We start from the raw sequence: 12974 nt of genomic DNA, 5'->3' as shown, positions 1-12974 counted from the left end.
TTTTTAACCTCTGATGGGTAGATACGGGGAAATAAAAGCAAAGCAAGTTGCCTTTCTAGCATACCTCTCACTTGCCAGAGTAAGACAATACCTTTTAATGCCCCATCATAAAAGACCTTTTTGCTCTACTCATCCAGGCAGATCTTTAGTGCAAATATGAAGATATGGTTCATTTTTCAAACCAAATTTCTGGTTCATTTTTCACTAGTAGCATTTTTTTGAGATGTAGACAAAACCCATACACTTTCTGCTAAATAATTTATTACCAGCTCATTTTGTATTGACATTCAATTTCAATACTCTCTAACAAGAACAGCATGCCCAACACACATCAAAACTGCACTGTATCTATACACCTTAACAACTTTTTTGGTTTTCTTTTGCAAATCCAAGAAACTCTGGCTCCTCTGTTGCTTTATGGTAGTAACTGAATTTTTCATTATTATTTCCCAAACAGACTACCTTGCACTTCGTAGTATTATATTGTATTTCTACTGTTCCTATGTACAAACTGCTCTCATTCTCCATGTATAGTAATTCATTTCCCTCCCACTGTCCTCTACACTTGGTATCAACATGTCAACTACATCATCTTCCAATTTTTATTTTCCATGAAATTACTGAAGACGCTTTCACTTTCTAATGAACCTCTCTCTCCATTCCATTTATATTCTCTTGCTCTCATGGGCAGATAAGTTTCAGTGATCTCCTGGCCAACATTTTCCTAGATTTTTAATTTTTTTTTAATGAGCTACATTAAGGAAAAGAGTATTATTTTCACTTCCTTCCTGTCTTGGGTTCTTAATTAACTCATCCCTCAGGCATTAGTAAGACCAAAGAGTCTACAACAGCATTAGTTTCATTCTTTTCAGAAGGTTTTGAAGCCTTCTTTGCATAGCATGCAAGACGAGGATAAAGGAAAAAGTTCACTGTTAGCCTTGGGCAACAGTAACTCTTAAAAACCTCACAGCGTCATACTAGTCCCAGATACAGCTATTAACCGGTGTTATGGACACAGAAGACCAAGTTGTTTTTCTTTTTTTAAATGCAAGTTGAATAATTACAAATTTAAAATCTATTCATCTTTAAACAAAAAGTTTCCACCTCTTGGTCACTCGGCACATCAGTCTGTGTGAAGAATTCAACCAGTGCATACAGGAAGCCAAGATCTAATCTGAGATCCATCTCTTGAATCAGGACCTTAAAATACCTATACATGAAACAAAAGACAATTATTAATGTGTTTTACAAAAATGTGTAACACATAAAACTTAATCTAGGGAATTTAGGCCACTTATGTATTGACTTCAGGTACTTCTTTTTTAAGGATTCACCATTACTGGTGAAAAGAAAGCTTCCCATAATTAAGATAAATAAATTTCCTGTAACTAGAACTATTTTAATCAAATAGCAGCATTATACACTGCATATAGCACCATTAAACACACATTTTTTTCTAAATTAAAAAAGACTAACAATCTGCATTAAAAACGCACTTAAAAAATCTTTGCTTTACTCTGCGTTTATGTGGATAAAGGGGGCTGAGCTTTCATGTCTCTTAGTGCTCTGATCTTTCCAAGAAAGAGTTGGTGTAAAATTATCTTGCATTATGTTTGCCCCTATAATAACTTTAATTTTAAAGCTTGATTATACATAATCAGTAGCAAAAGAGATGGAACATGTCAGAATACTTACTTAATATGAGATATTTGTGAATGTCCTGCAGTTCTCATGACAATACTGACATCAGTAAATGGTTTTGGTGCTATCAAGTTATAAAATAAAAAGAGATCAGCACACATTTTTGTGATATACATACCTTTTGTATTTTTAATATGAAAATGTCATATATGTTCAGGATTTTCTCAATCCTGTAAAGTAGGATTACATAACGGAAATGACTGGCAAACAACTAAGTCAGGGAAAAGAGCAGGAACAGAAAGGAACAGGAAGACAAGTATAAAATGGAACATCAAATTTCTATTTCACTGATCTCTGAAAATGTACCATGTTCATTTAAAAGCAAATAAATATTGATATAATCTTAGACTTATATAATTTCCCTAGTCATGGAATAAGATTTTTCCAACAGCTGAGAAAAATATATAAACTAAACAAAACCAACAACTCTGCAGATTTATGCATTCTAGTTTAAAACTGGTCATATTTAAAATGAACACCTGACAGCTTCTGCACAAAATTATAAGCAGTATTTGTCTCAATCCAGAATCCTCCCTGAGATTACTCTGGTCTTCCAAGTGACTTTGCCCTGAACGTGTTAATGGAAGACTGCAGTTCATCACATAGTATACTGACATTGAGCTCTATGCTCCAAGCAGTGGAGAAGTCAGAAGACTACATTCAAAACAGGCAAAATATAATCTGCCATCTACAGACCTTGTAAATGGTGCCTCACGTAGCAATTTTGAGTTTAGACTGGCACACATTTGTTTTCTTATGAGTTAAGATTATTTCAGATAGGTCACTAAGTCATCTATTGCATACAAGCAAAGAAAAAAATAAACAACATGATTAAGATAAACAATTTATTTGGGGCAGTAGGGAAAAAATCGATTGAACAAAGATGAAAAGTGAATCCTCACTGCCCCAGAACTCAATACAGAAATGGTGCAACAGATTCACTACCACGAAGATAAGCAACGATTTGATCTTTTATTTTCAGCAGGCAACTCTTCTCCTGTATCAGTGAGCATTAAGTTTTAATTGTGGTCTGAATGCAGCTGCCAAAAGCCCATTTTAAGCTTGATCCAAATGTACTTTCACATTAAGATCACTGAATTACTGTGTCTAAAACATGGGCTTAAAAGGTGTGATATCAATGGATGAAAGAAATTTTGTTTTCTTCTGACTGTTAACTGTTTAAATGGTTTTCTGTACATCTTTGTAGAGAAAACTGCTTCGCTATCTCTAACATTAGTATTTGTGTTATCTGTAGTCAGTAAGCTTATACAGACTTCACCTGATGAAGTGACATGGTTAACTTCAGTACAAGCAAGTACTTTAATGTAATTCTTCGAAAATGACAAGATAACTAGCACAACAAACCTGAATCCAAGGTGATGGACTTTGGAGGTTTGATAGGATAGAACACAAAGGGAAATATGGCTCCAGGAATCTGGTTTTGTATCTAATAGGGGTAAGGACAGGACAAGGTGCAGCATGTTAGCTTTTCAATAGTGTAATATTTTAAAATCAGGACAAACACAGGAACTATGAACATTACCTGTAGCATTCCACCAATTCAAAAGCAGAAAAGAAAGCTGCTATTGTGGTTCAAAATATCTGTATTTTCAAAATTAAATCATCCAATCAAAATAGTCTAGAAAAGCTTCTCTAAATTGGAGGTAATAAACAGTTCAGAGAATTTTTCCAAAGGATTTGTTTTTAAAAACTTGATCATATGCAAGACAACAAATTGTACCTATTTTTTTGCTGGTTGTAAAGAAAAGCCACAAGAAAAAGCATGGAAGATGAATGGTATGTTTTTCCTGAGCCGTCATGGTTGTCTGGGCTTTTTTCCAGAAGCATTTAAGTAGTATTTCCAAAGACTGAGAAGAAATGATGTAAAAGCCAATGCATACAATTAAATCAAAACCAAGACAAATCCAAACTGCTAAAAATAAATCCAAGTCTCCACAAAAGTTGCTCTTTCTTAATAAGTAACTCACTGTTTTTTGACAGGACTCACCTGTATCCTGTAAATCTGAATTCTGAAAGACTTCTGATGTGCAGATGAGCTGTATTCTACTTTTAAAGCTGGCAGATAATTTCTTCTGATAGGAATCTCGTTTGGTTGTTGAATTTTCATGTTCATTCCATTAGGAGTTAAACATACCTATTGTATTATTAAAGAAAATTTGTTATGCTATATGTTTCAAAAGACAGCTTTTTATACTATACTTCAAAATTTATACTGTTCATTCTAAAGATAGCTTAGCAGTAGAAGTTTTGCAGCTTTTAAGTCAGATATCACAACTTTTCTTTATTTAAAACAATCAAATTTTTTCGGTAAAAGTAAAACTATGAAATACTGCATTATTTGGGGGATTACTAGCATTTCATATACGGCTTTCTAGAGGAAAGGCAGAGTAATATAATATAATGGTCTATGACTGAGATAAACACTGGTTCATTTACGTATACCATGTTCACTTACCTCCAACACAATTCTATTGAGTATCTAGAATTTATCTACAGACAAGGACAGCAGCATTTGGAGCATAATGTGCTTCTCCATTCCAGAATAATTTCTGGAATGATTTTTTCATATGTATGTGGTTGACTGACACAGCTGAATTATCCCACAATAAGATACTTGAAAAATACAAGATACTTGAAAAATACAAGTGCTAAACCAACTAAACCAACCAACCCAAAACTAACACCCTGCCCACCTCCCTGATACAGAAACCAAATACAAAGCTTCTTTCCTGTAGCTTTATGCATATTTAGGCCCATGTCCTGCAAAAACGTTACACTTCAATTTCAAAGTTAGAGGCTAACAACAAAAAGTCTATAGCAAGCTTTCAAATGTTTATGGATTTTTTTCCAGGGATTTTTTTCTAGACAAAAGTAAAGAAGGGTTTTCAAATTGATTAGGTAAATCAAATGATCTCAATTGTCACTGGAAGCTTCTTCAAAGGTAGCAAAATGGATACATTATCTTTTTCCTGTGTATACATGTAAACATTAGAATTAGAGAACTATCAGTATTACCAAAACATTTGATTCCAACTCAATAATCTTATTTTCTGAAGGAGTTAGCTCACTGTAATCTTTGAATTCTTGTTCTAATTTATCAGTCTGCTTAACACTCATTGGTCTCCATCTTGACTTCTTCTTGGGTTTTGTCTCCCAAACCACATCAGAACTTTGAAAACAAAACAAAGGGCCAAGAGAGAAGCATTAGCTATTTCAAAACAAGTTTTACCTAACATAGTATGATGTTTTATATGTTACAACTATGGAATGAGAAACCATATCATAAAGCACTACTACAGTAAATAAAAGTCACCCAAATCACCACTGCCTTCCTGGTACTAAGTGGAAGCCAGTCTCTCCAATACAATGCAAAAAAGAAAAGTTAACAGCAACTCTGTATAACTTCCCACTTCGATGAAGATGGGCATGATGATCTTAGAGGTCTTTTCCAACCTTAATGCTTCTATGTAAGAATTAAGAAACTTAATCAGGAAGCTCATTTGCAACAGTACTGCCCTCCATTACTCTACAATCTCAATGTACTTTTCTGCTTATACTCCTCTATGTATTTTGGCACAGCTGAATTTACTAGAAATTGAGAACTTCAAGTCAAGATGAAATGCCTCCTGAATTGCCTCTTATTTTTGGTAGTTTCTTCACTCTTTCTGTCTAAACTAATTTTAGTTTACACATTTCCTCTACCAATTTTCACAAGCTACACTATATCCCACAAATCCATAGCTTCCCAGACACAGGCCCCTAATCCAATCCCTTTTAGCTACATCTGTGCCTGTGTTCAGATACATCAATGGCAGAACCACCAAAAAAGGTGAGCTAAAGGGCAAAACAACAGCTACAAAATAGAGTACTACCTTGCAATTGCTGGGAGTTTTCTCTTTGTTCCCCTCTGCCCACCCTTAATGTGCTGTGATCCTAGAACTGGCATGGTGAAACTTGTTTCTCCATCAAATACAGACTGCCTTTTCCTCAAAACTCTATTATCACTCCCCAAACTACACGGACAGGAAATACTTCCATTCAATGCATTGGGAAGTTTGCCACGCAGAGTTACAATTATGTGGTGCAAAAACATGTACATCCAAATACAGAAAGCATGTGCAGTAATATAAAACACGGTGAAACATTTCTCTTTACAACAGGAAAACATAATGATTTGGTCCTAAATACTCTTATCCAGACCTCTTCTTCCTATCCATCACACCCCAAAATGAACTTCAGTGAGTGAAAGTACCTGAAGTTGAACATTTTAGATTGCTGCACATAAAATAAGTTACCTTGTAATTCCAATGTAGGACACCTCTTGCTTTGTATAATTATTAACCAACGAAATTCCAACATCTTGCAAAGACAGAACAATTTCTTGTTCTGCTAGTTCTGCTTTTACACTTTCATATGTCAGTTTAAAAACATTCTCATCTTCAGTGATCAGGACAATACGCTGCAAACCTTCAAAAAATGACACTAAATAGACTGCTTTTCTACAATCCAGGCTGAGTATTTCCATTTTGTCCTACAACAGAGGAAAAGTGTTTACAACTCTATTCATCATTTCACTCCACAAGCAGATGCAAATGTCTTAGCAACACTAACAACAATAGAAGATATTTTTTAAAGGTACGGGAAAATAATAAAACTTTCAATTATGAAGTTTTACTACAGTCTCTCACACATGCTTTTGAACTGAATTCAATGCTTATTGGTACAAGCTCCAGGAAACACAGAGTTGTTACTATTCCATGTTTGAACCTCATATATGAGATTGTTGATCATATTCATTACATATGGAATTCCATACATACACTGATGAACAGGATAATAAATCAGATGGCATTAAAAGGAGATTTAGATGACAAAGGTACCTCTTTTGGGGTAATTTCCTCAGTTCTATTTCCACATTTCCATTTCAATTTTCTAGATCCTGCTGGGTCTGCCCAAGTATATAGTACTGCCTTATTTGGCTGAAGACAGTCTTCCAGTTCACTGAGGGAGCTAGAACGAAGTAATATTAAACCAAAATACCAATGAGTGTTTTGTGTCAATCACTTTTGCATTCTAGCATTTCAACAGGAACACTTAAATTATTTTTTCAAATAATGAAAAAAAAACTTAAAACAACATTATGCCTGAAAAAACATGCACAAAACCACTCTCAGCACAATAATAAAACCAGTATTTATAATTCAAAATAGATACATATATTGGGTTTGCATGGCAAGATTTTGGTAGCAGAGGGGCTTACAGGGGTGGATTCTGTGAGAAGATGCCAGAAGCTTCCCGCGTGTCCAAGAGCCAGTGCCAGACAGATCCAAGATGGACCCGTCGCTGGCCAAGGCTGAGCCCATCAGTGACAGTGGTAGTGCCTCTGGGATAACGCATTTAAGAAGGGGAACAAGTTGCCGTGCAACTGCACAATTGCAGCCGGAGTGAGAAGGTGAGAGAAACAGCCCTGCAGACACCCACGTCAGTGAAGAAGGAGGGGGAAGAGGTGCTCCAGGCGTGGAAGCAGCGATTCCCTGGCAGCCCCTGCTGAAGACCATGGTGAAGCAGGCTGTCCCCCTGCAGCCCATGGATGACCACAGTGGAGCAGCTGGATGCCCGAAGGAGGATGTGACCCCATGGGCAGCCCATGCTGGAGCAGGCTCCTGGCAGGACCTGTGGCCCCGTGGAGAGAGGAGCCCAGGCTGGAGCAGGTTTGCTGGCAGGACTTGTGACCCCATGGGGAACCCATGCTGGAGTAGTTTGTGAAGAACTGCAGCCTGTGGAAGGAACCGATGCTGGAGAAGTTTGTGGAGGACTGACTCCTGCGGGAGGAACCACATGCTGGAGCAGGGGTAGAGGAAGGAGCAGTAGAAACAATGTGATGAACTGACTGCAACCACCATTCCCCGTCTCCCTGTGCCACTGGTGGTGAGGAGGTAGAGAAAGCCCATGAAGATGACAGGGGTGGGGGGAAGGTGTTTTAAGATTCATTATCCTACTCCAATTTGATTGGTAATAAATTAAGTTAATTTTCCCCAAGTTGAGTCTGTTTTGACTGTGATGGTAATTGGTGAGTGACCTCCCTGTCCTTACCTCAACACATGAGCCTTTCGTTATGTTTTCTCTCCCCTGTCCAGCTGAGGAGGCAAGTGATAGAGTGGCTTGGTGGCACCTGGTGTCCAAGCCAAGGCCAATTGACCATGATATGTATACTTTAGAAATAAAGTATACCCAGTAGATTTTAAATACTCTTCCTTCTCACTTGTGATAAACAGGGAAACATTAAGTAGAAAAAAACCCTGAGCCAGTAGAGCTTAAAAACTAAGAGAAAATTCATTATTTGTGCTGTCTAACATTAATAGTCCCAGAGAAAAGTGTGTTCCAAATCCATTTTTAGGAAAGGTTTCCCCTATATGATTTGCTGAAGGGAAAAAAGTGCAGTGTTTAGTATCTGGATACAGTGGGTATTTTCAGACAAACAGATTTTCAACTTCCCCCTCACATACAGTTAAAAACTGGCAGACTTGTCTTCTACAGCTTTCTGAAAGGAGCCTACCCCCAGAGGGAAAGTGGAGAGGGAGGTACTGATCTCTTCTCACTGGGATCCAGCAACAGAATGAGTGGGAATGGTTTAAAGCTGTGCCAGGAGGTTTAGACTAGATGTTAGGAAGCATTTCTCACTGAGAGGGTGGTCAAACACTGGAACAGGCTTCCTAGAGAGCTGGTTGATGTCCCATGTCTGTCATTGTTTAAGACACATTTGGACAATGCCCTTAACGTGCTTTAACTTTTGGTCAGACCTGAGCTGGTCAGGCAGTTGGACTAGATGATCATTGCAGATACCTTCCAACTGAAATATTTTATTCTATTTGAAATGATTCTATTCTGTTCTCAATAGTTCATTACACAAGTTACATATTACATTACATACACTTATTAAATTTACTAGGGATGCCCACAAGGCAGCTAAAAAAATAAAAATCACTAATCTTTACAGATGAAAACCAAAGCAAACAATTGACTGTATTCTTCAAACATGAATATACAGCTGCAAGCTTAATTTGACTAGCAGCTCTTCCACTTTTCAAGTAAAAATCTTTAAACAAAACTGCTCCGATTGATTGAAAGGTTAAAATGTAAAGACTGTTTGGCTTTTAAAAAGAAACAGCTGAAGAATGCTGTAGATATGCTTACACTTCTCACCACTTCACAGTATCTGCTTACAGTAGAAAAGCATTACAAAGACATTCCAGCTTGAGAACAGAACCAGTATAGCTGCATGCAGGTGCAAAACCAAATTTTCACTGATTGCAGATAATTAATTTTTATTAAAATAACCTTAGTTTTGGCTTGACAAAATTTATGTAACTACCTACCTATTTTTCAGTCCACTCCATCTCTCCCATAACTTTTTAACCCATTCTTTCAGCTAGATCTCAACTAAGTATGATAGAACAGTAAAAGTTTCAAATCTAATTACATTTACAACTCATTTGTTACTTATTCTGCACAGTCTGCACCTGCACAGTTCCAGAAAAGCCAAGCACAACCTTTGCCCCCACCAGGAATGTAAACAAATATAGAGGACAAGACCACAAAATTAATATTAAAAGAGACCAGAGAGCTTCTTTAGCTCACAAAACAGCTTCTTTACTTGTAGGAACAGGCACCTAGCACTATATAACACTGCTCTGTTAACAATTAATTTTCTTCAATTTATAAAACAAGAGATTTTTGGGTACTCTGAGAAAATTAGACAGACATTTCTTAAGAAATAGGCATGCTTACAATACATAAAATAACAGTTCATATATCTCCATGCAGACACCCACACTAAAACTCTTCTTACATACCTTTGTCCATACTCAATAATCTCCTCTTTAGTATGGTTTATCAACAGAAATGGAGCTGCACCATCATGGTAATTAGAAAAGGTGATCACTGTAGAATGTTCAGTCAGGTTAACATCCACTGTAATTCCTCCAAGCTATCAGGTGTAAAAATTATAAAATAAGTAACAACAAAATGAATTTCTAGTGAAGCAAATGTAATTTAAGTACTTTGGAAAACTTCTACTCTCATAAGATGAAACCACCAAACTGTCAAACAAACCACCGGTTTTAACATACCTTTAAAATATTTCCCTGATCTAACTACTAGGTAACAGGCATTGCACTTAGTAATCAAAACTATGGAGGACTTTTGTACTTTGTCAAAATTTAGGCTGGTAGTAGAGGAACCTTCTTGAACCATTCGTACACGTTAATGTGCTTGTAAACATTCTACTATTAGAAACACTCACATCCTTGAAACCTACTGCTTAGATGAGACTATATGCAACATAGCAGTAAAGAGTGGAGTCAAGTTACTTTCCGAAGTAACTTCATGTTACTTTAGAACTAACATAAATACTTCTCAGCCTCAGCTAGAGAACACTAGCAAAACAATCTCCGTTTCAGCTTCTATAGGTCTGCTTCGCTGAGAAGCGCTTAAAACACCTACTTATATCTGTGTGTACACACACAGGAAACAGAAAGCATGAGAATGAGAATACACTTGCGTATACATAGTCTTTTCCCCAGATAAGGTTCTGCAATACTTGAAAGGCAGAAAGCTTTGAGAATGGAAAAGAAACAGTTATTTTGATTGTTTCACCTAATTTCTGCAGGCAATCATTTACCTTGTTGTCCAAATGCAGTAGCAGACAGTTTTCTTGCTTATCAAAATTTATCTTCTTTGGGGGGAGATCAGAATTTTCAACTCTAACAAGCAGTTTGTTGGCATCATTTTCAGGCCAAAAGGGAATGCACTAGAAAAAAAAAATTCAGATATTTTAAAGTAAGTGAGAAAACAACCTATGTGTTAAATGGCATTCACTTTAGCCCGAAGTTCACCTACTAAAATTCTACCCAGAAGTGTATTGAGTTGGATCAGAAGCTCTATTAAAAAACCTAAGATTAATAACTTACCTGAACACAATAAACTGAAAGGAAATCAGATATAATTCAGACTACAGTGAAGAAACCAAGGAGTTAAGGAGCTAAAAGTGAAAACAGTAAGACTTCATATTCACATGAAGAAGTGCATTTAAAATGGATAATGTATACAAAATCCAGAGTATAAAGCTGAGCATGGCTACAACACCGAAATGGCCAAGCTTGTTACAAAAATCACTTAACAAAACTGTTCTTCCATGAACAATCCACAAACCTCTTGCCAGAAAAGTCTAAATTACAAATCAACCTTGTGACAATCAATGACAAAAAGGGGTATTAGCATAAATACACCCCATAGTAACTTGAGTACACAGGACATCAACATACTAGCTGCAGTATTCATATCCACAATTGAAATCATAGCCATTTGGCGTTTAAAAATCCCACAGTCAATCTCTCTTCAATAGTTTACACACCAAATGGATAAGACAAGGAAGTAGGGAAGACAAAAGTTTTAATCGTAACTGATGAAAAGTTTCCAATCAATTAAGAGAGCCCTGCCATTGGCACAAGCTATGATTAACAATATCTCTCAACCAGCAAGACCCAAAGTCTGTCTAGATAGACCAGTTTTCCTGTATTTCAAACTGTTCACCTGCAACATCCAAATCTTCAGGAGCATCTTTCTCCAATGTAGGTTAAGAGATGAGATGTTTATATTTAATTGTGTCTGAACCCTAGAATTAAATCTTCAGTGGTGAAAGACTAGTTCACCAACTTACCATGCCACTAAGTTCCCTTTCCCATTGTTTCTCACACCACAGGAAGCAGGAAGACAAAGGAAAAAAATATAGTTAAACAGCAAGATTGAAGGTGTTATCTACATCAACATGTATCCTACAGACAAAGGAAATTTAAATTGTGTTGTAAACTAGCATAAAACACAGCAAGTAAGTCTCAACATGGAAACTAGGAGACCTCAAAGGAAATTCAGGGAGAATCAGTTAACAGTAAACAAAAGTTTAAATTCAAAAACAAAATTATTAAGAAGGATTGGCTAAACAAGAAGTTACAGAATCAACCACAGAGAATTGAAAAATAAATTTTTGCAATAGCCTTTAGCCACAGAATGATGCTGTTGCCAAATGTTTTGCCACACACTTGCTAAGTACTTCACTAGATACTATATTTCTACAACAATCTCCATTACCTAATAGGATCTTTAATTTATATTTAGCAGTGGTGTCATGTACAGTCTTCAGCAATGTGTTCCTTCTTTCTTTCTCTAAGTTTGTATGTTGGTCAGCTGTCCTGCGCTGTATCTAATTCAAAGGATTGTCCTTGCGCAAGCCATTTCATACTAATCACTGTTCAACAACTTCTATTACAACCTTTGAAAAACAATGGATTTTTTCTAAAAATAGTAATTAATTTCTGATAAGATTCACTGCTTTCCAGGCAGGGAAAGTGTCCAAGAGGAGATGGGTTCTACACAAGGATTGCCTTTTCCCCTGAGAAGACAGGCTATCTGTCACTAAGAAAGATGAGTGGGTAAAAAAAGAAAAGCAGCAGGAAGGGCTCTGCTTAACTTAAAATGATGAAAATAGAATGGAGGGAGTGGGGAGCAAGCTGAGATATGAATTAAAATTTCAACAAACTTGTATTTTTTAAAAGATCAATCTAATGTAAAAGAGTAAAGTGAGAAGTATTAAAAAAAAAAATCATCGACATTAATTAAAAAAAAAAATCTAGCTTAGCTTAATAGCAGAGTTCCATATCTCAACAACAGGATCAGATGGGAACTTGTTCCTGGAAATCTGCCTTGGATGCCCAAAGATAGACCAATTGTGGCTGGACTCTATCTAGGATTTAGAAAAAATAAGAAGTGTACTGGATTGAGCAACTGGGTTACAAAAGAAAAACCTTGGCAGACTTAACTGTCACAGAAAATATTTTTAGAGACTGCTTATCAAAAAGGAAAATATTGACACAATGCGGAAAGGCAAGCAATCTTAGGAGTTAAGTTTGGAATAATTTAGGAGGGGATTCCTCTGTTGACCTCTGCTACTCCATTTGATAAACTGCTGTATCTAATCTTTCAAAAGATATTAGGAGTGATCCTAAAATCTAAAAAGTTCTCCCTTGATATCGGATAACTGAGACTAAGATCAATTAATACAACTATGAAACACCTGAGAAACAATGACGCTTGTGGGACAAGCTAGAAAATTCTGTAAGCATATCAATAAAACAGCCAACAGAGAAAAATCACAGATTATATATAGCAAGGTATTTGAACTTTCAAAACTATTATCT

General features: G+C 36.3%; 1 protein-coding gene across 1 annotated transcript in view; it reads right to left on the bottom strand.

Moving 5' to 3' along the window:
• The window catches only part of VPS13A (vacuolar protein sorting 13 homolog A), a gene marked incomplete at both ends in the record, with an annotated part of 117164 nt that overhangs the window by 24100 nt on the left and 80090 nt on the right, over positions 1–12974 (bottom strand). The window contains 10 exons of the mRNA XM_082013506.1: positions 1105–1210; positions 1696–1765; positions 3067–3148; positions 3710–3856; positions 4738–4891; positions 6018–6253; positions 6603–6732; positions 9576–9709; positions 10403–10531; positions 11441–11479. Of these exons, the coding sequence (XP_081869632.1) occupies positions 1105–1210; positions 1696–1765; positions 3067–3148; positions 3710–3856; positions 4738–4891; positions 6018–6253; positions 6603–6732; positions 9576–9709; positions 10403–10531; positions 11441–11479 (1227 nt within the window). The remainder of the gene's footprint in view (positions 1–1104; positions 1211–1695; positions 1766–3066; positions 3149–3709; positions 3857–4737; positions 4892–6017; positions 6254–6602; positions 6733–9575; positions 9710–10402; positions 10532–11440; positions 11480–12974) is intronic.

This window comes from Phaethon aethereus, assembly GCF_964289735.1.
Source record: "Phaethon aethereus genome assembly, chromosome: Z".
Classification (NCBI taxonomy): Eukaryota; Metazoa; Chordata; class Aves; order Phaethontiformes; family Phaethontidae; genus Phaethon; species Phaethon aethereus.
Note: the sequence above shows the minus strand (reverse complement) of the source record. Positions and strands in the feature narration are given on the sequence as shown.